We start from the raw sequence: 19,745 nt of genomic DNA, 5'->3' as shown, positions 1-19,745 counted from the left end.
TCCGGTACAGTTAGTAATCATACCTTACCAGGTACCACCAGAAATATATATCTCTGCAAGCCCAGACATCCTCTCTTGTTATTTTTCAAGTCACGTTCAAAGTGTTCTTCTAGGCTTCACTGGGTATCTGTATATGATGCAATTCTTTCCAACATGTCTAGACCTGAACCAGAAACTGCGACTACATTAAACGCGACCCATCGCACTCCCCTCCTGCCAGCCATAGTAGAGGACATTCCTCCACCATCTTCCATCGCCAATGGCCACGGTCATTTAAGGAAAGTTGCAGACAACTTCCCATTCACCGTCTGGGTCATTGCGAGCATTGAGTTCTGCGAGCGATTCGCCTATTTTGGGGTCCTGGGACCCATGCAGAATTACATCCAAAACCCACGAGATGACCCTATCCGCTCTGGTGGAATCGGTTTGTCATGCTTATCCAGCCAGTGCAACATAATCTGACGCGAATACCTAGGACTCGGACAGGCTCATGCTACTTTGGTCAACCAAGGCTTCATGATCTGGTGTTTCCTGACGCCTGTATTGGGTGCGGTTGTCGCCGAGCAGTATCTCGGCCGGGTGAAAACCATCCTGTACTCTGCTGCTATCTACGGCGGCGGATTGGCGACTTTGGTCCTATCCTCTCTACCTGCTGTTCAAGAAACGGTCATTTCATTGCCAGGATTGCTTCTGTCTCTATTTCTGATAGGCGTCGGCACTGGTGGCATCAAGGCGAATGTTAGCCCGTTGCTTGCTGAGCAGTACACGTCTCCTGGTCAAGTTATCCGTCTGCTCAAATCGGGTGAAACAGTCATCATTGATAGAGAGTTGACGGTTCAAAGGTCTGTCTCTAGACTTCCTTCTTATGCAAAGTCTGACATTCGTCAGGATTTTTGCAACTTATTTTCTCTTTATCAACGCCGGCTGTCTTGCTGCTCTGGCTTCAGTCGAAATCGAACAATCCTACGGGTTCTCGGCAGCATTCGCCATCCCGATGGCCGTCTTCATCATTGGCTTCATAGCTTTCATGACCAGCAAAGACCAGTATAAGAGTAGTGCGCCGGATGGATCCATTATACCGAACGTCCTCCACGCTCTCTGGATCACAATCAAACATAAAGGTAACCTCAACTGCGCCCGACCTGCCCTAGAACCAGTCGAAAGCCCATACCAAGAATATCCCTGGTCCAACTCCTTCATCGACGACCTCCAAACAGCCCTCAGCGCAAGCAAGGTCTTCCTCCTCTACCCGTTCTACTGGGCCGCCTTCTCCCAGCTCTTAACGAACTTCATTTCCCAAGCCGCGACAATGCAAACCCACGGCATCCCCAACGACATCCTCCCCTACATGAACCCCATCACAACACTCTTCCTACTCCCCCTACTCGACCGCCTCATCTTTCCCACAATCCGCAACCTCGGATACCCCGTCCACCATTTCCCCCGCATCACAGCGGGGTTCATGGTCTGCGCACTAGCCATGCTCTACGCCGCTTTCGTCCAGCGGACTATCTACGTCTCCCCGCCATGTTACGACCATCCACGGTCGCCCACCTGCATGCATGGACAGGTCCCCAACGACGTCTCTGTGCTCCTGCAGGTCCCCGCGTATATCCTCGTCGCTTCATCAGAGTGTCTTGCGTCGGTGGCAGGCCTGGAATACGCGTATGCCAACGCGCCCAAGTCAATGAGGTCGCTGATCATGGCGCTGTATTTGTCCACCGTCTCGGTGGGGACCTTCCTTGCTATGGCCGTCTTGCCGCTGACCGTTGATCCTAAGATAACGTGGATGTACATTGTTCTCGCAATGGCGGTTTTCGGTGCCGGGGCAGCGCTCTGGAGTGTGCAGGTTCAGCGGAAGAGGGCTGGCTAGCTAGCTAAGCCAGCTGGTGGAGGGGAGAAGAAGCCCATACGTCCCAGATAAAGTAACTTGAGACGCCCTTCGGTTTGTCTGAGCGTCTTTTGTCTGGTCCAGAGATGGATAGATAGATAGAAGCTTTCAGCATAATATTCCAAGAAGTCAAAACATGTAGCCATCATGGTGGACAGGGCCGTTTTGTTTCCAAGTTCAGAAGTTATATGCGAAGGGTATTTGGGTCGTGTATTCGGCGAGAGTAGATGTTTCTCAATTCAGACCGTCTGCTCTACCTTCATGAAAGGAACATGATGTTGAGCCACTGCCTTCGCAGTGGGTAGTCTAGTTAGTAACATTCGTCTATCGGTTAGGCTCCTGAATGGTAGCTTTTAATTTCTATCCCGCTGGAAAGCTCGTCGTGGAGACCGGGGAATGGAGACTTCCGCCGACCCTGTCATTGCCCCAAAATGAGATGCTTCAGTCCATTGCTTTCCCGTTATTGACTCTGATCCCTAGGTCAAGGTATCCAGCGCAGTAAATACTAACCCGAAAGCCAGCCAAGGAGGAGGCCGTGGGCCGCGATAGGTGTTTACCGGCCTGAGCTTTGCAAGCAGTCTTGTTATTTGGTGAGATCTTGACTACGGAGAGAGGAACAAGGATTGGTCAGCACAGCAGAGAGAAGGAAGTGGTGATGGCATCTTGGCTGCGTGGATTTCGATGAGCTGATTCATTGCCCCGGCCACGTAAATGATCATCTAAAACATAGACTATCACTATTAGGAAACCAGATACAAGGATATGATTGGGTTCGCATGTTCTCGGTTCTTGCCCCACTCGAGAAACGTGGTATGTCCGTATCGTGGAAGATTTCATTGCACGCGGGCAGCACGAGGTCCGTTCGGGTCAGAACTAAAAGCCAAGCATGTTGTGCCCCCTTCTCCTAGTGAAATTGTCATGTCTCTGAGCGACAGAGAGCACTGCCTGGGGTAGAAATATTTCACCCATTGTTAGGCATTCCGAACGACGGGTATGAATAACTGGGCGTTGCAGAATTCGGCAATGATTGCGAGTTCTACATCATTGTCCACTCGCTGGCCATGCTTCCAAGGTCAAAATCGATTGCCCAAGACATTAGATCGGGATTGTCGTAGTCATCCAGATTAAAGGTACCGATCTCTCTATCCCCATCTCCAGCACTGTCTCCACCAGTGAGGGAAGCGTCAAGATCAGTGGTCGGAGTCGGCATCGAGTTCATTACGTCAACCCTTGTCGCAACATCAGCAATTGTCCGAGCCTGAAACTTTGACGTCGCAAGCTTGTCCAAAATCCTGTCCAATTTCTCCGTGATCGCCTTTGCCGCCTGCAAGCAGAAGGCTTGATTTCTTTCCCGGGAACTGGCCACCCTTTCGAGGTGCGACGTAAGGACGGCAACATTGCGAATGACGGATGATGTTTTTATGCCAGGCGGAAGGATACTTGACAAATCTTGTGTATTGTTCTCTAGTGTAGTTAGGAGGACTGCCGCAGACGGCAAGCCGCAGGCCAGAAGCTTCACCCTGTCAGCTATGACAAACAGATGGTCGGTACGGGGGTAGAGCAGCACATACGATTTCAGGTAGATCATGCAAAGTAAAGGCGCCCTTTCTGCGAGTATTTCCCATCTGAACCACTGTCTCCAGAATGTTTGCCGATACGTCGAGCAGCTCGGGAAGCGGAGTTGAGCTATTCTCCCCAAGAAGGTGGTGTATCTGGAAATGAATTTGGAGATAGGCTAGATGCACCTTCGCGTGCATGTAACAAGTGCTCAAGGGCATGTCAGATTCCCAGCAGTCCTGAGTATATCTTAGATGAGGAAGCAGGTTATCCCACGTCTGACGACATCGAGAAGACAATTCTCTGAAACAACCTTAGTGCTGTTCAACCCCTGTACGACTGATTGTACACACCTCAGCTGGGCAGGGTCAGCGGCCTGTGATGCTTGAAAATTATATTCCACAATTCCCTCCCGAAACTGACTCAAAATATATCGCAATCGAGCCCAGGTTGCTGCTCTAAGCTTCCCATCTGTGTTCCAGCCATCTTCCGTGAGTCGACCTTTTGCATCCTCTAGGTCCTGGGGAGTTTGGGCAAAAAGTTCGTCATCTGACAAATCAAGGGGGAGCTTGACGTCCACATATCGAGAGGTAATGCGAGGAGGTAGATTGAATATCAGGCCAAACATCTTCTCCAGGTAATATTCAGTCACAAAGCACCTTCTCCGGCACTCTGCAAGAAAGAACGGGGTTCTCTCAGGGGAATATGTCGCTTCCCTGTTCAAGCCCAGAGCCAATAAATCAGTCGAGAGATCGCCCACCAGACGCCACACGCCGAGGCCTGCAATCAATCAGTATCCACCCATTCACGATATGTATAAAAGTGACTCACTCGTATCTCCTTCAAGGAATGACCTGAGCTGTCCATTCTCATTCGCCAACCATATAATGACGTCGTTTGACAGGGGTGCAAGGTCTCGAGCTAGTCGTAAGATTACCGTGCTATACCAGACCATGTCTGGGACGAATGCGGCATCTTTACCCTCATCGCAATCAATGAAAAAAGCCGAAGCACGGGCAGCCATAGTATACAAAAGACCGAGAGTCTCGACTCGAAGATTCGGACCAGAGAACAAGGCTAAGAAACCATGCAGGTCCAAGGATGCGGTGATGATAACCTCTGTAGAGGAAGAAAGCAGTATAGATTCTGATAACCGCGAAATATCGCCCAACTCGACTCGATCTCCCGTTTCTTCAAGGATATAGCCCGACGATACTAGATCTGTACGGAGCGCATTGAGAAGGTGCAGAACGACTGGTTTCGGTACAAGTGAGTTATGCTTAGCAGCGTAGTACTGATGGAGGCACTTTTCAATGACAGGAAGGTATCTTAACTGAGACACAATCTCCTTCATGGTGGCTAGATGGGCCTCATAGGCCTTGCGGTCATGCGAGCCCGGCAAGGGAGTGTCTGGCAGGTTCCCACTATCAGAGACGGTCGACATAAAAGGCCATGTGTGGAATTTGGGCGGTCCAGCCGCAGAGCGTCTGGGATGTATTGCGCTGGAACTGCTCCACGATGGTGCAGCAATGGTTGGTTGGGATGGCGTAGGCACGGCCAGTCTTTGTGCACTTGCACTTCGAATTTTAGTCAGAGGGGCAGGATGGTAGTAACACCGAGAGTCGAAGCCACGACGCCGGCAGGAGGCACAGACTGGTTTGCCGTGATCGCATCGAGTTTTCCTCTCTCGGCAAGGTTCACATGAGGCGAGGGTTCGATTGCGCCTGGTTGTGGGTGCTGACATGCTCAATGACCTGTGTGTAATGAACTCAGTGCTCCTTCGTTCGCTTTCCAGGTCCACTGGATACGATTCGGTATTATGCGGACTCAGTATCCCGGTTCTTGTCTCTTTTCCTGGTTTCTTGGAGAGATTGCGTCAGGAGGAACACTTGCCCAGCTGCAGGTGAGAGTGCGGTCTCGCTATCAGAGGCTCGTCAGCTGACTCTTATTCCGATACAAGACCGGTAGTAAGCTATGTATCGGACTATATCCCGGAGCTGTACGGCCGGGCGTATCGGACCTGTACTGGTATTGTGAAGCTGTTATCAACAATACCGGACCTGCTACTATCCTAGTAGCACCACCCCTGCAATTCCGGGATTCTCCCAAAGATCCCAAGAAGCCGAGTTAGGTAGATGAGATTATAGAGGTCTCCGACCTTCAAGATACCGCAGTGCACTAGCTAGTATTCCCCAACAGAGCGGGTCAGTGGGGACCAGCGCCATTCTCTGAGAACTCAGATCGCGCCGACCAGTGCCGGGAATTTGCAACTACTAGCCATGGTCTTTGGCTTGCTGTTAAGTGTACGGATACCATGCCCGGAGAAGCTCCGACGGACATCGTGGGGGCACTTGCACTTGGAGATACGTCGTCCTCCTATGTGTCCCCTGTATCTGAGCCGGAGCTTCACGTGCGATTGCTAATTACGGATCGAACAATACGCTGGCAATAATAGTGGCAGACGCCTCTTGGACCATGCTTGTGATCTTCCCTGCAAGGCTGGAGTCTCATTGCTGCGCGTAGGTTGCTATGCAGGTGGCGACGGCAAGTTAGTCCGATACTATGAGTTCCAAGGGCTTGAAATAATTCCAATTTACCAAGTGCTTGCTTAACGGTTAGATGAGATGGATAAAGAAGAAAGATGATATTTATCCTCTTCGTGGAAATGGCACCATCCTTGCTGTACTTGTTTCGCTTTCCAGCGGAAGTGTGTCTATTAGTAAACGCCGCCACGCCTCAGCCTGAAGTCGTTCTAGTGCTCCCACAGCCCCAGCAAACCATCAGCAGCCTGCTTGCCTAGCCTTTCGAGCGTTCCCATGCCCAGCATTTCTAGCACACTGATATCTAGCCCAAACATCTGCTTCCACCAGGCCTGCATCTCTACCGCCACCATCGAGTCCAGGCCGAGTTGCGCAAGCGGCAGAGATACATCAATCTCATCATCCGGAGACCGCAGCACCAAGCCCAGGAGCTTCTTGCCAATCTCCTGCGCTAACAAGGCAACTGACTGGGGTGTGTTAAGCGTTTCTGGGCTGGCCTTGGCTGCGCTCAGGAATTGTCGCAAACCGTCGCTGGAGGAAGTCGCATGGCCTTGGCTGCGGATGTTGCGAAAGACCGACATACGAACGTCTTTGCGTAACCTGGCGCTGCTGTCAGGACTGCTGAGGGGGGTTACTGGTGCAATGCCCACGAGAGTAGTGTTTGGGTCGACGAGGCTCGGCTTTGGCGGTTCATCCTCTGTGACCTTAGTTGTTGCCGAGAGCATTGCGGTCCCCAACACCTCCAGTAACTCTGATTCCTGCACAGGCCGCCACCCTGCCCCTTTCATCTTGTTTAGCAGTTCATTTTGCTCGACCAGGTAGCCCGATCCCTCCACGGCACCAATGTTCAGCGACGTACAAGGGAGCCCCTTGCTTGTCCGGAACTTCACAAATGCGTCGAGGAAAGTGTTTGCACTGGCATAACCAGCCTGTCCATGCTGACCCACAATTCCGGAGAGTGAGCTAAATAGGATGAAAAAGTCGAGGTTCTGCAACTGCGTCTCGTTATGTAGGTTCCATGTTCCTTTCACCTTGGGCGCCGTCGTTTCGTTCCAGTCGTCGATGGTCATCTTCTGCCAGGCTTGGTCATGAAGCACCATTGTCATCTGGAGTACCCCTTTGAGGGGTGGAGGGGACTCTGCAACTGCCCGCGCTACGTCTGCCGCGTGAGTGACGCTTCCGCGTACGAGATGCACTTCACAGCCCATGCTCTGGATCTCAGTCACGAAGAGCTTGTGTCTGTCGGTTGTCCCAGCGCTGCGCGAGAGGAAGGTGAGGTGCCTCGCTCCGTGTTGGACCATCCACACCGCTACAGACCGCCCCAAGCCTCCAGTTCCACCCACGAGCAGATATGAAGCGGAGCTGTCAAGCACGGCCGTAGCAGACATTTTGACAGCCTGAATCTGTCCAAGCTGGAGTTCGGCCGATGCCAGGTCGCGGAATTGAAGCACAATTTTCCCAATGTGGCTGCCCTGCTGCATGTGCTGCAACGATTCTTGGATTTCGGAGCAAGGGAAAACCTTTTCGATCGGGATGGCTCGAATATGGCCACCGCGGAAGAAGTCCATCATGGAACGGAGTAGTCTTGCTGTCATGTTAGCCATGGACCTCATGGCCGTAACGGCCGGCACTCACGGGCTGATCATCTCGGGTCGCTCCTTGCACATCTGGTCAATGTCTACACAACGGTAGCTACGATTGGCAAGGAACAATTCCATATCAAGCTTGCCTCGGCCGAGAAGATCACGCTTGCCAATCTCTACCAAAGTCCCCCATTTCGCAACGCAGCGCCAAGTTGCATGGAGCAACTCACCCGAGAGTGAGTTGAGCGCCAGATCAATACCTCTACCGTTGGTTTGTCTTAGCAGATCTTCTTCGAAGCTCACCCTCCGCGAGTTGAATATGTGATCTCTCGAGATGCCAAATTCCTGTACAAGGAAGCCAATCTTCCTCTCACAGCTGACCGTTGTGAAAATTTCGGCGCCAATCATTTGAGCTACTTGGATTGCAGCTAGGCCCACGCCACCACATCCGCTATGGATGAGAACAGACTGACAGCAGAATCAGAACCACTACTTTGGTCAGACAGGATTTTGACATACCTGGCCTCGCCGAAGTCCCCCGACGTTGATGAGCGAGTAAATGGTCGTAGCAAAGACCAGCGGCATGGAAGCTCCGTTGATGAAGTCGAGTTCATCAGGGAGCCTTTCGCAGAGCTTCTCGGTGGTCGTGACAGTCGATGCAAAGACATCAAATCCTACGAGGGCTACTCTGTCCCCAACGCTGAGCCTTCCTGCCTTCGGGCCAACGCGACGCACAATCCCCGTGGCCTCGTAGCCAAAGGTAGGCGGGGTGACGTCGATGATACCCATCGCCACCAGAACATCCTGCCGGTGTTGTCAGTATGTCTGCCACGTTGGTAGGATAGGAGGTGAGTTATTTACGCGGAAGTTGAGGCCGGCGGCGTGGATCTCGACGTGAACCTCATCGTCCTGGAGTGCTTCCCCGGCCACAGTCGCACCTTCCCAATGCAGCGTGTCAAGCCGCCCCGGCTGACTAATCGTCAGCCGCGCCTCACTGGTCACCTGACCCGCCCCCCGGCCGCTTGTGGAGGAGACGGGGAAGAATCGATGCACTCGCGTCACCCCATTCTCAATAATGTATTCGAAATCGGGCTCAATCTCTCCATCGTTAACTCTTTCGGAGAAACTTTGAAACACGCTGGCAACAGTTTGACACCCCCGTGGGCTCTCCATGTCATCTGCCTCACAAGTCGCAAAAGCAATGCTCAGCTCGGAGCGGATACACCGAGCCAGACCGTGTATTTGCGCGAAGTGTGGGTCTGCACATTGACTCCGCGATGGCTGCGTGACCCATAAAATCCCAGAGTTAGCGATATTGTTGATGAAAGCTCTTAGCTGCTCAAGCTTCGTGGCATCCAGCTGCTCCAGGAACGATGTCTGCCCGTCAAGGAAGGCGATTATGTTTTGCCCCGGTGGGGGAATATCTGCAAGGCTGCAATAAGAAATCTCATACCCTCGTGAGAGTAATTCGTCGATAACGGGATGGGATTTGGAGGAAACAATTGACGATCCGGAAAGAACAGTGGCTTTCCTCGCCGGGAGGTGGTCACGTCGGGGTCTCCCTACAATAACATGACAGATGTGTCTTGGCCCGTCGGAATTGAGACCAAGCTCGCCAGTGATCTCGAAGCCTGCCGTGGCTAACTTCGCTTGCCAGGTTTCCATATTGACATACGGCTCGGTAGATCGGCCGTCATCGACCCCATTATCCCAGCTGGGAAGAAGCCCAAGGACATACTTGGACCACGAGAGACCAGGCCGTAAGGACTGCAGCAGAAGCCGTCCTGATAGGGTGAGAAGCTGACGAACTTGTGTGAGGGACTCTGAAAGCTTAGGAGTACTGTGCAGCACTCCTGCCGCAATGATAAGATCGAAGTCCCTCTCATCGAAGCCCTGGGATTCGGCTTGAGTTCCAATGTCAAATACGTGAAAACTCATATTGGGGAAGCCTTGGAAGCGCGCCTTGAGGACTTCAACCATGCCTGGAGATGGATCGGAGACAGCGTATTGCGAGAAAAGCACCTGACCGTCAGGCCGTGTCAGTGTCTCAACAATGCCAGCTGTGGCCGAGCCAACGCCTGCGCCCAACTCCAGAACCCGGAGGTTAGGCTTCTGGAGGCCAAGGCGATTGAAGAATGCAGATCCTTCAACTTCATTGAGGAAGCGAAGGAATTTCCCAAGCGTGTTTTTTGTATCCAAAACTTCAAAGGCCTTTTTACGACCAGAAAGGATAGCACCTGCATTGTCTGTGACTAGGGTGATCGCTTTGGCAATGTGCGCAACGGGTGTTGACCCCAGTGATCTTGCGACGGCTTCAATGCGAGTGTTCAATGTAGCATCACACAGTTCTTCTGAATAACAAGGGACCTCGTCGAGCCATGTCTTGTATCGTCGAAGTTCTGGAATGACATCTAGACCGGTCGTCGATCTTCGAGATGCATCTATTGAGTAACTGACAAGCTCATCTAACCTTGCCGCGTGATCTTCGTCTATTCGCGTCGGCTTCACAAGAGTACCGAGAGCTGCGGTCTCAAAATGTGGCACCCACTCACTTCGGGCGGTGATAGGCGCGTGTTCCTCTCTGGCACCATTTGTACAAGATGTCAGACGGACTTTCGAGAGCTCGATGATGGTCTCACCACTAGCTGAAACAGTGCCTGTTCCACAAACCGCGGTACCGGTCGGCACAGCTGTCGCTGACACCAAAAGGTTGTTGACAGAGCAGCGGCGGAGAGTCAATGAGCCCACACTTGCGGGAATGACTTGATGGTAGTCATACGTAAGTCCGTACCGAGCGGCTATACTAAGGAGTTGAAAGTAGGAATCTAGGATGACAGGATGAAGGTGGTAGAATTGCTCGTCTCCATGCCAATTGTTGCGGACTCGTGCACGAGCCATTCGTGCGCCGGTTGTTGTCGTTGTGATATCTTCAAGACTTTCGAAATGGTAGCCATAGTCAAGGCCCTCGTTGCGCATGGTATCGTACCAACGCTTGCTGGAAGCTTTGCGCGGCAAGTTCTCCTGCTCGCCAGCCCAATTTCTCATGGCGACTATTTCGTTCCAAGCCCGAATCTCGCCGGAAGAGTGTTGTATCCACGTCCGTCCATTATGCGATGAGATACTGAACTCCCACCATTCGCTGTCCAGCGAATCTGTTAGACGGAGGCGACGGAAAGTTGTCACGATCTCTTTTGTTGAGCTCTCGTTGAGGACTAAGGCGGTGCGTACCGCAATATTTCGAAACTCCACGGCTTCTTCGATCCCCGTGATTTGACGGATAGCTTCAGCCGCCATGGCTATGTATCCCGCGAAAGGGAATATAATATCCGTGTTGATTCTGTGGTCACGTATCCATGGAGCATTCTCAATGTGCAGCAGATTTCGCCATACAGGCTCAAGGTCTGTGGTTTCAACGACCTTTGCGCCTAACAGGTCATGGTGTGGGTATTTGCGCATGCGCCACTCATGGGCGATGCGTGACTCGCTCCAATGAGTGCGATGATGATCCCACTGGTAGGAGGGCAGATCTGAGAGGGGCTTTCCAGTGGGCATCAAAGCCTGAAGATCAAAGGGTACATGCTGAGCAAAAAGTTGGCCAAGAGCCGACAGCCAACTTTCAATGCTGTCAGTTCGTCGGGTCAAAGATGAAATGTATGCTGCGCTGCTGGAGCTGTGGGTTAGAATCTGGCGCATTGGCCCGGCCAAAGCTGCATGGGGACCAACTTCAAGGAACACCTGCTTAGAGGGGCCAACGTGCTGTTTGATAGCGGCCCTTACAGCTGACGTGAACAACACGGGGCGTTCCAAGTTGGTCTGCCAGTACTCAGGTCCGAATCTGTTCTTTGCGATTGGGACCAAGTATTGACCTGAAACACTTGAGAAAAATGGAAGAGTGTGCACGTTGCCCACGACGCCGGCGTCGGTCATACTCGCTTTGTATTGAGTCCCGATCTCAGCCATATGTGGCGAGTGATAAGCCTTGTCAACAGTGAGCACGGTCGTCAGGACCTTAGGGTCCGACTGCTTGATGTTTTTGATTATCTCTTCCAATGGACCTGCGTCTCCGGATATTGTTACACTGCTCGGCGCGTTGTCGCAAGCGAGCACTACGCCAGGCACGAGATGCTTTTTGGCAGCTTCCCAACTCATACCCAACGCTACCATGGCGCCCTTGGAACCCTGTCGCGTTGTTGCTAGTCCACGCAGAAATGCCACGATAATAGCCTCACGGGCGCTGAGGCCACCAGCGGCGTAGGCGGCGGCAATCTCACCGCTGGAGTGGCCAAGCACCGCGGCCGGGCGGATTCCAATCGAAGCATATGTGTCGACCAAGGCAATCTGTAGGGCTGTGCATAGAGGCTGAGAGTATTCGGCTGCATCAACCCGACTCTTCCGTGCAGGTTTGCGGAGCTCTTCGTCAATCGTCCACGATGGAGCTAGCGGGCCTAGCTCCTGAAGAGCCTTGTCGAGAGATGCGATGGTGTTACGGAAGACAGGATTGCTTTTGGAACGGAGGATCTCATAGCCCATGCGTGGCCATTGCGCGCCTTGCCCTGTGAAGACCATGACCAGAGATGTGTCCCGGAGTTGTGGGGCCTTGGTGGAGGGAAGGGGGGCTGGTGGCATGATCTTGTCACTCGTGCAGATGGAATATGTGCGATATGGCAGATGTTCTCGTTTGTTAGCCAGGGTGTATGCCACATCTGGAAGCAGGTCTGGATATCTCTCAAGGAAAGCCTCATACTTTTCACCCATGGCCTTGAGAGATGCCGCGGTGTTTGCGGAGAACAGCAGTAAATATGGTGTGTTTGAAGCTGCTCTTGTGGAATTTGGCGAGTCGATGAAGCTGGCTGCTGACTCGATGATAGCATGGGCATTGGAACCTCCAAGGCCAAAGCTATTGATGCTCACGCGCTTATCACGGTCTTCTGGCCACGGTATTGGCTCAGTAGGAATAACAAGATTTGCATTTTCAAATGGAATTGCAGGGTTGCGTGGAAAGCTTTTAATATTTGGGGGAATAATGCGGTTTTCTAGGGAAAGAACAGCCTTGAGAACACTGACGAGGCCCGCCGCACCCTCGGCGTGGCCGAGATTACCCTTGACTGAGCCCATATGCACACCGGCTTTGCCGAAGCATGCAGACACAGCCGCCACTTCAATAGGATCCCCAGTTATTGTCCCCGTGCCGTGACACTCGAAGAAGCCTGTCCGGGTAATCTCTGTAATACCAGCATTCCGGTATGCCTGCCTGATTAGCGCTTCTTGTGCCTGAGAGCTGGGGTATGAAACTGTTGGTGTGTGACCGTTGTGGTTGGCTGCTGAGCCGGTCACAACTGCGCGGATAGGGTTACCGTCCCTGACCGCGACCGCTAGGGGCTTAAGGTAAATTGCGACAATACCCTCACCGCGCGCGTAGCCGTTTGCGTTGGCTGAAAAGGTGTTGCATGAGCCATCGGGACTGAGAACGCCTTGCTCCGACTTGGCGGCAGTTAAAGCTGGGGCCATGATGATGTTGGTGCCGCCAACGATGGCGGATGTGCAGTCGCCGCGCGCAATGGACATGCATGCCTCATTGACGCCGATGAGAGAAGCGGAACAAGCACTCCGTAGCGTCACACTGGGGCCGTGCAGGTCGAGCTCGTGGGAGAGCCGATTCGAGACCATGAAATCGTTCTGGCCCAGGACTTGGTAGATACCATGGGCCTGCGTGTCCCTCACCGAGATGTCGTACCAGTCCTGGCCATAGCAGCCGACGTACACGCCAACATTGGTACCCTTCCACCGCGTCTCGCCGGCGTCATCGATGGCCTCGCGGGCGACCTCGAGAAGCAAGCGCTGCTGGGGGTCCAAGGTCTCGACCTCGCGGCGTGGCATGGAGAAGAACGAGGTGTCCAGCGCGGCGAGGTCGTTGGTCGAATCGAGAAAGTACCCCTGCTGAGCAATGACGGTGCCGGGCTTTTTGTGCGGTGAATGGAACGCGGAGATGTTGTAGCGCGAAGATGGCACGGGGCCGCGAGCGTCGCGGCCAGCGTGAAGGAAGGACCACAGCTCCGAGGGGGAGTGGATGCCTCCTGGTAGTCGACATGCCATGCCGCAGATGGCAACAGGCTGAAAGGTTGGGGCTGGGCTTGAAGGTGAGGACGCGGGCTTTTGGTGATTGCCTGTCCCGTTGGTCGTTGATGTCGAGTCATTATGACCATTGGCATTGAGACCGTTGAGGCCGTTGTCCCCGTTCGGAGAAGTGTTTCCATTTGTTCGGCCCAGATGATTCGTGGACCCATTTGCCCCGTTGGAAGGGCCGCTCATGATGGTCTAGTTGTTTCCAACGAAATGGAAATGGGAGTGGAAATGAGTGTGGATGATGCCGTCTGCCCTATTAATCTCTCTTGATCATAGGTCGTGCGTTTCGATATCGTAATAATGCAGAGAGTGTCATGTGGTGTCCATAGCGCAAGCAAAGATGGCTCCAGCTATCTCGGAGCAATGTCTATGGTTACAAGATCATACTCTACTCAGCTTTCCAGGCCTGGGCTTGTTGTACGAATAGGAGGATATTATACTATGCCTGCTTACTCTGTTGTGCTCTATGTTCATTGACTCTGTACCTCAAGGTCGCCCATGGAATGGAAAATTACATTTTTCTGCCATCCATATGGTCTGTGCAAACCAAGCAAGCGCTTACCCATTATCCTCAAGCTCATGTCAAACTAACCCTGAGCACCATCAGCTTGGTCCCTTAGTAAGATCGTTTGTGCGGGCAAGAGTAAGATGGCCTAGTGTAAGACCATCGTTTCCAATGATACACCCGTCATTACCGCTTTCCCGTGATAATATATTACACAATACTAAGTTATGGTCTCGTATCGGAGTATTCGCGTAGTAAGCCCGTCAGTCAGCACCTGGCCCACACCCACATTCACCCTTTCACCTGCCCGTCCTGGGGCTCAAGGACCAAGAACAGAAGAAAGGAAGGACAATGGGAGGTCCGACGTCTTCCCGCCTCAGGTGTCTGCTCGGAGTCGGAGTAAAAGTAAATGTAGGAGTTCAGACGCGACGATGTGGCCCGGCGTGTGTTTAACTCCTGTATCCGCCTTCCCCCGTCAGGTCTGATTCCATCTCAGCTTCGACTGACAAGGACGAAGGGAGCATGGAGAAAGCCACGAGCCAGAGTCAGGGCCACGACCAGGATCCGGAGGCCAGAGTGACCCGGCAAGACGAGGCCGCGTCCGGGTCCCAGTCACCAACGCCGGCACCGCCAAAAAAGCACTACTCCTTCTACCTGTCGATCTTGATGCTGGCGGTGATTGCACTGATCGTGTCCTGGGATGTGACGGCCCTGTCGCTGGCTTTGCCGGTAGGTCTTTTGCCTCGCATGGCCACGGCGCTTCTGTCAAGCTAACCAATTCATCTCGCAGGTCATAGCCGACCAGCTGCACGGGACCAACTTCCAGTCCTTCTGGGCCAACATCGCCTTCATTCTCGGCGTAGCCGTCACCCAGCCCGTTTACTCCAACATCTCCGATGTGGTGGGCCGCAAATACGTGCTCTACGCCTCCCTCGTCCTCTTCGGGATCGGGTCGATCGTCTTCGCCACCGCAACAAACATGGACATTATCGTCGTCGGTCGGCTGATCGAGGGTCTGGGGTCTGGCGGGCTAGACGTCTTGCAAAGTATCATTCTCTGTGACATCACGACCCTGAAGGAGCGCCCGTGGTGGCTGGGTGTCATGTCCATGGCAAATGCGGTGGGCGCCGTGACGGGCCCCTTCATCGGCGGCCAGTTCGCGCAGGAGGTTAGATGGCCCTGGCTGGGATGGATTAATCTCATTACCGCGGGTGCTACGGGCGTTCTGGCCTTCTTCTTCCTCCATCTCACTCCGTTAGAAGGGAGCGTCAATGAGAAGATCCGCAGACTTGACTGGCTTGGCTTTGGGCTGTTCATCGTCATCGGTACAACTATTGCCCTACCGCTCAGCTGGGCGGATACCCTCTACCCCTGGGGCTCATGGCAGACGCTCGTCCCGCTGCTCATGGGCCTCCTGCTGATCGTGCCCTTCGGGTTCGTCGAGAAGCGAGCCGTAGCGCCCATGATTCCATACCAGATCTTCGACAACATCTCCATCATCACTGGAACCCTATCCGGTGCGTTCTACGGCGCCCTCTTGAACCCGGTCCTCCTCTACCTGCCGCTCTTCTTCGAAGCCGTCTACCTGGAAGCACCGATCCAAGCGGCCAAATCCATTCTCTCGCTCTGCTGCCTCGTTGTGGCAATGAGCATCATAGTCTCCCTGTTCATCGACTGGAGACGCAAGTACCGCATCGCCCTCTGGACAGGCTGGTTCATCACCGCTATCTTCCTAGGCCTAAACTACATGGTCGACGCAGATTCCACCCGCGCACAAGTCTACGCTTTCCAAGCAATCCTAGGCGCCGGACTTGGTACGACTCTCGTCGCGACAATGATCACTGTCCTCGCGAGCGTGCGAAACGTCAACGACGAGGGTCTCGCAGCGGGAATGCTGGTGACAGCGCGGTTCGTGGGATCCCTGCTCGGCCTGGCGATCTGCTCGACAGTGTTCAATTCCATGTTCGAGCGCGGAATGTCGCCACTGACCGGGACCGGAGCCGAGTTGCCCGAGTCCATTTCCGTGCTGCGCGATGCAAGCCAGTCGGTAGGATTCATTCCGCGGATGAGGGAAATTCACGATGTGGATGCAGAGGTGATACGGGTGGTGACAGATGCTTATGAGGATGCGTTCCATATTATCTGGGTGGTTTTGGCGGCGATTGCAGGATTGGCGGCGGCACTTTCGTTGCTTACGAGGCAGAATTCGTTGGAGAGGGAGGATGCTGGGAGGCAGGGGTGGAAGGTGCCGGAGGGTTCGTAGGCCATGGAAGTGGTCTTGGACTGATCGGTCTCGGTTTTGATCTTAACTGAGTAGGTGGGGCTCTACTCTGCATTGAGATATATCTTGACTAGGACAGACAGTTCGAACGGAGCCCTGTGCATAATCTCCAATAAAACAAGAAGTCTACCTCGATAAATCTGAAGCCGTATACTAGGATACTATAACACACCAACAGAACGCACAAACTAACCATAACCTTATCAACCCCCTAATACCCTACCTACCTACCCACCTATCCCCGCAGTGCAATCCCCACCCCTCCGCTCCAAACACAAAAGGTAATAAGCAACCACATCCCTCACCTGCTCCTCAAACCCCCTAAACTCCATTCCCAGAATCTTCGCCGACTCCTGCGCATCAACCCTAAATACCGACGACGGCAGACTCCCCTTCCCCCGCAAGACTCGCCTCTTAACAGCCTCAGAAAACCACCGCGCCACAACCCCAAAGCACTCATCCAACTGCGTCCCCATTTCCCCGCCCGAGCTCAGAATGTACAGTCTGTTCCCCGGGATGGATGGGTTCAGCGCGCGAACGTGCGCTTCCGCCACGTCGTCTAGGTGCACTGTAACCCCTGGTTCTGGCGCTGGCGCTGGCGCTGTCTGCGTCTGAATCTGAAGGAATGATTCAAATCTAGATCCAGACTCAACAACAGCCCTAAGTATAATCCGATTCGACCCAGCACCCAGCAACTCCCGCGGGTCATCAACAAGCTCATTCACCCCAAACACATGCCCGGGCGCAAGATGCACGACATCAAACGCCGGTTTCTCCCATCTCGCCCAGTCCTCGACCATCTTCAGCGCGCCAACCTTGGCAGCGGTATAAGCCTCCGATGGCGAAGAGTACGGCGGGGACTGGACATTGACTACGCGCGTGGTGGCCGCGTGCACCGTGTCCTCTGTATCTTCTGCGTGGTCAATCAGGGCGGCGAGCGAGGATGTCAGAATGATGCGTTTGACGCTGCATTGGGCGCGTGCGGAGGAGAGGAGGTTCAGACAGGTGTTGATTGTGGGGTGGATGTAATGCGCTTCTAGGTTCTGGCCGATGGATGCGGGGTCTGCGGAGGCGATTGGGGCGGCGGCGTGGATGATGTGTGTTACGTCTTGTAGGGCGCGACCTGGGTCGAAGGCGGAGGGCATGGTTAGATCGGGGATTTCGGTGAAGGTTAGGTGAGTGGTTGTGAGGGTGGGATTGGTTGTGGAGAGGGATTTTATGGATGGCGTGTTGAGGATGCGGTGTTTGGCGCTGAGGGTGCGCAGGGCGACGCGGACTCGGTGGCCATGTTGCAGGCAGAGAACTAGTATGCGGAAGCCGATTAGGCCTGTTGCTCCGGTAAGGAAGATGAGGGTGGGCGGCATGGTTTGGTTTATGTTGGTGGGTGTTGACGTTGTGATACCTATGATTGTCGAACCATTCAATTTGGAATTTGCTTACTTTTCTCTTTGTTTTATAGCTGACTATCATCTAGTAAGCAGCTACGGTGTTAGGTGTAAGCGCCAGCGGAAGAGTTGCGTTATACGGACGTATTCGTACTTGTACTTGTGCTTGTACTTCCCTAGTTCTTTTACCCCTTCTGCTTCTCTTGGCAACTTCGACTTGTGCTGAACCAGTCTACAAAGCTGAATCGACTCCCCTACCGGACCCGGGGCCCGGGTCCGTCTTAGCCTGATGCTCAAGCAGCAGCTTAACAATCTTCGACCGGCCGTGCATAACAGCCCGCTGCACAGCCGTGAAACCCTCGCTGTCCTCCTCATCAATCAGGACCCTTTCATCTTGCAGCAGCACCTTGACCGTATCCAGATGATTCCCCGCAACCGCCATGTGCAGCAACGGAGTCCGTTTCAGACTCTGACTCTGACTCTCAGCGGTCCAGTCCCTTATCTCCAGTGCAAAATGCTCGTCTGCCGTGGGAGAAAGTTCAGCTGCGCTCAGTGGCAGTACAGGTACCCCTCCTGCATCGGACTTGGCTATCCCGTTCCCGTCACTATCCATCTCCATCTCTGCTCCTATGGGGAGGTGGAGACTTGACGCTGGTGTTAGAGGCTCTGCACCTGTTTCTTTTTTCTGTCTATTTGTCCTGGTTCGCGACCTGTTTTCTATCTGCTGCGGCTGCCATGTAAACGCAGGTACAGATGTTCTTAGGTTGGTCGCCGAGATCGGTTGCTGTAGATACTCCGCTGAAGCTACACATTCTTGCTGGTTCATGTAGTTGAATCGCGTGCTTCTTGGAACTGAGAGTGGTACCGGCATACACTGTTCCCTGCTTTCACTTGGTGCTTGTGGTTGTGGTTCTGCTTCTGATGGCGTGCTCATAGCTTCCCATTCGGGTGGAGGGGAGCAGCCTCCACTGCTCCTCCCTCGGTTTTCGTGCGGCAGTGGCACCTGCAGTGTTGATGGACTGCTACTGCTGCTCTGATGCTGTTGCTGCTGATATACGGATGTGCTCTCTCCGTTCCGTGCGATGTGAAGCCCTAGGTTGAGCTCCTCGTACGCTCTTAGCTGTTTTGTGAGTTGCTCGATCTTGTTTAATCGGTCGCGCATGTTCCGTCCTATGCATCGTTACACTTAGCATCGGCATATCTTCCAAAGGTAAATTGAGATAGGCAAGGTCAGGTGTCAGGTCATTATGGTAGATATGTTCTATGTGATGGTCAAGCTCCCATGCAATATAAATCTCTCCATTGGATCGCAGGTACAAGTAACAAGGGTAGACATACGATATGCACGCTGTGCGATGCGATTTTGGATCTTTCTTCTTTCCGAGGCGTCTGCGAGTTGCCTCTCGTATCGTGTCAGTACCGGTATGTCTAAAGTCAGCGGTTCATCGGACGATTTTACCCAATCTTCGTCGGGCCGCATCAAGTCTGTGTGCTGCATGGTCCACCCTGCTCTCGGATCGGCTGTCTTTTAGTGGTTTTGAACACTGCAACGCCTGCCAAACTTGGTGGTTGAGACCTTAAACCTTCGGTAAGGGCTAGAAGAGACAGTCCGAGTTGACGTGCTCTTGGCCAGGACGGTTATTGGCTGGCTTTTTCTTTTCGATTCCATTATTGGAAGGCTCATGTCTTGACTGCTGCCCTGCAACATGAGACTTCGTCCGCATTCGATGTAACCTAGTTATCTACGGAGGTATGCTCCTAAAGTCATTAAGTCATTAGCATGCGCTAGCAGGCTTGGCGGTTTCCTCACAGACCCTTACCAATCGATCTATCACATTCTGTAGCGTTCCTTCCCGTTTGGAAGAACGCCTCCCACCTCC

General features: G+C 53.3%; 6 protein-coding genes across 6 annotated transcripts; 2 read left to right on the top strand and 4 right to left on the bottom strand.

Annotated features, from left to right (window-relative positions):
* Positions 1-153: 153 nt before the first annotated feature.
* On the top strand, positions 154-1,873 carry BO79DRAFT_278155 (H+/oligopeptide symporter; the record flags this gene model as incomplete). Its single annotated transcript, XM_025687868.1, has 3 exons — positions 154-424; positions 476-842; positions 889-1,873. The coding sequence occupies 3 exons, from the start codon at positions 154-156 to the stop codon at positions 1,871-1,873; spliced, it is 1,623 nt and encodes a 540-aa protein (XP_025534139.1).
* An 884-nt stretch (positions 1,874-2,757) lies between these two features.
* Positions 2,758-5,729, bottom strand: BO79DRAFT_241300 (uncharacterized protein; the record flags this gene model as incomplete). Its single annotated transcript, XM_025685105.1, has 5 exons — positions 2,758-3,404; positions 3,463-3,751; positions 3,802-4,228; positions 4,280-5,185; positions 5,723-5,729. 5 exons carry the CDS (start codon positions 5,727-5,729, stop codon positions 2,928-2,930), a joined length of 2,106 nt encoding a protein of 701 aa, XP_025534138.1. The 3' UTR covers positions 2,758-2,927.
* Positions 5,730-6,194: 465 nt separating this feature from the next.
* Positions 6,195-13,883, bottom strand: BO79DRAFT_278151 (uncharacterized protein; the record flags this gene model as incomplete). The annotated part of the gene is made up of 4 exons (XM_025687867.1): positions 6,195-7,572; positions 7,624-8,039; positions 8,091-8,375; positions 8,433-13,883. The coding sequence occupies 4 exons, from the start codon at positions 13,878-13,880 to the stop codon at positions 6,201-6,203; spliced, it is 7,521 nt and encodes a 2,506-aa protein (XP_025534137.1). The 3' UTR covers positions 6,195-6,200.
* Positions 13,884-14,721: 838 nt separating this feature from the next.
* Positions 14,722-16,462, top strand: BO79DRAFT_278148 (MFS general substrate transporter; the record flags this gene model as incomplete). The annotated part of the gene is made up of 2 exons (XM_025687866.1): positions 14,722-14,928; positions 14,990-16,462. The coding sequence occupies 2 exons, from the start codon at positions 14,722-14,724 to the stop codon at positions 16,460-16,462; spliced, it is 1,680 nt and encodes a 559-aa protein (XP_025534136.1).
* Positions 16,463-16,707: 245 nt separating this feature from the next.
* Positions 16,708-17,844, bottom strand: BO79DRAFT_161248 (NAD dependent epimerase/dehydratase; the record flags this gene model as incomplete). The annotated part of the gene is made up of 1 exon (XM_025679013.1): positions 16,708-17,844. One exon carries the CDS (start codon positions 17,842-17,844, stop codon positions 16,708-16,710), a length of 1,137 nt encoding a protein of 378 aa, XP_025534135.1.
* Positions 17,845-18,097: 253 nt separating this feature from the next.
* BO79DRAFT_278136 (uncharacterized protein) lies at positions 18,098-19,578 on the bottom strand (the record flags this gene model as incomplete). The annotated part of the gene is made up of 4 exons (XM_025687865.1): positions 19,325-19,578; positions 19,204-19,267; positions 18,796-19,035; positions 18,098-18,516 (listed from the first exon to the last, which is right to left on the bottom strand). Exons 1-4 carry the CDS (start codon positions 19,361-19,363, stop codon positions 18,098-18,100), a joined length of 762 nt encoding a protein of 253 aa, XP_025534134.1. The 5' UTR covers positions 19,364-19,578.
* Between the last annotated feature and the right edge of the window lie 167 nt (positions 19,579-19,745).

The sequence above is a fragment of the Aspergillus costaricaensis genome (genome assembly GCF_003184835.1).
Source record: "Aspergillus costaricaensis CBS 115574 unplaced genomic scaffold BO79scaffold_59, whole genome shotgun sequence".
NCBI lineage: Eukaryota > Fungi > Ascomycota > Eurotiomycetes > Eurotiales > Aspergillaceae > Aspergillus > Aspergillus costaricensis.
The sequence above is the reverse complement of the archived record's forward strand: the minus strand, read 5'-3'. Positions and strand labels throughout refer to the sequence as shown.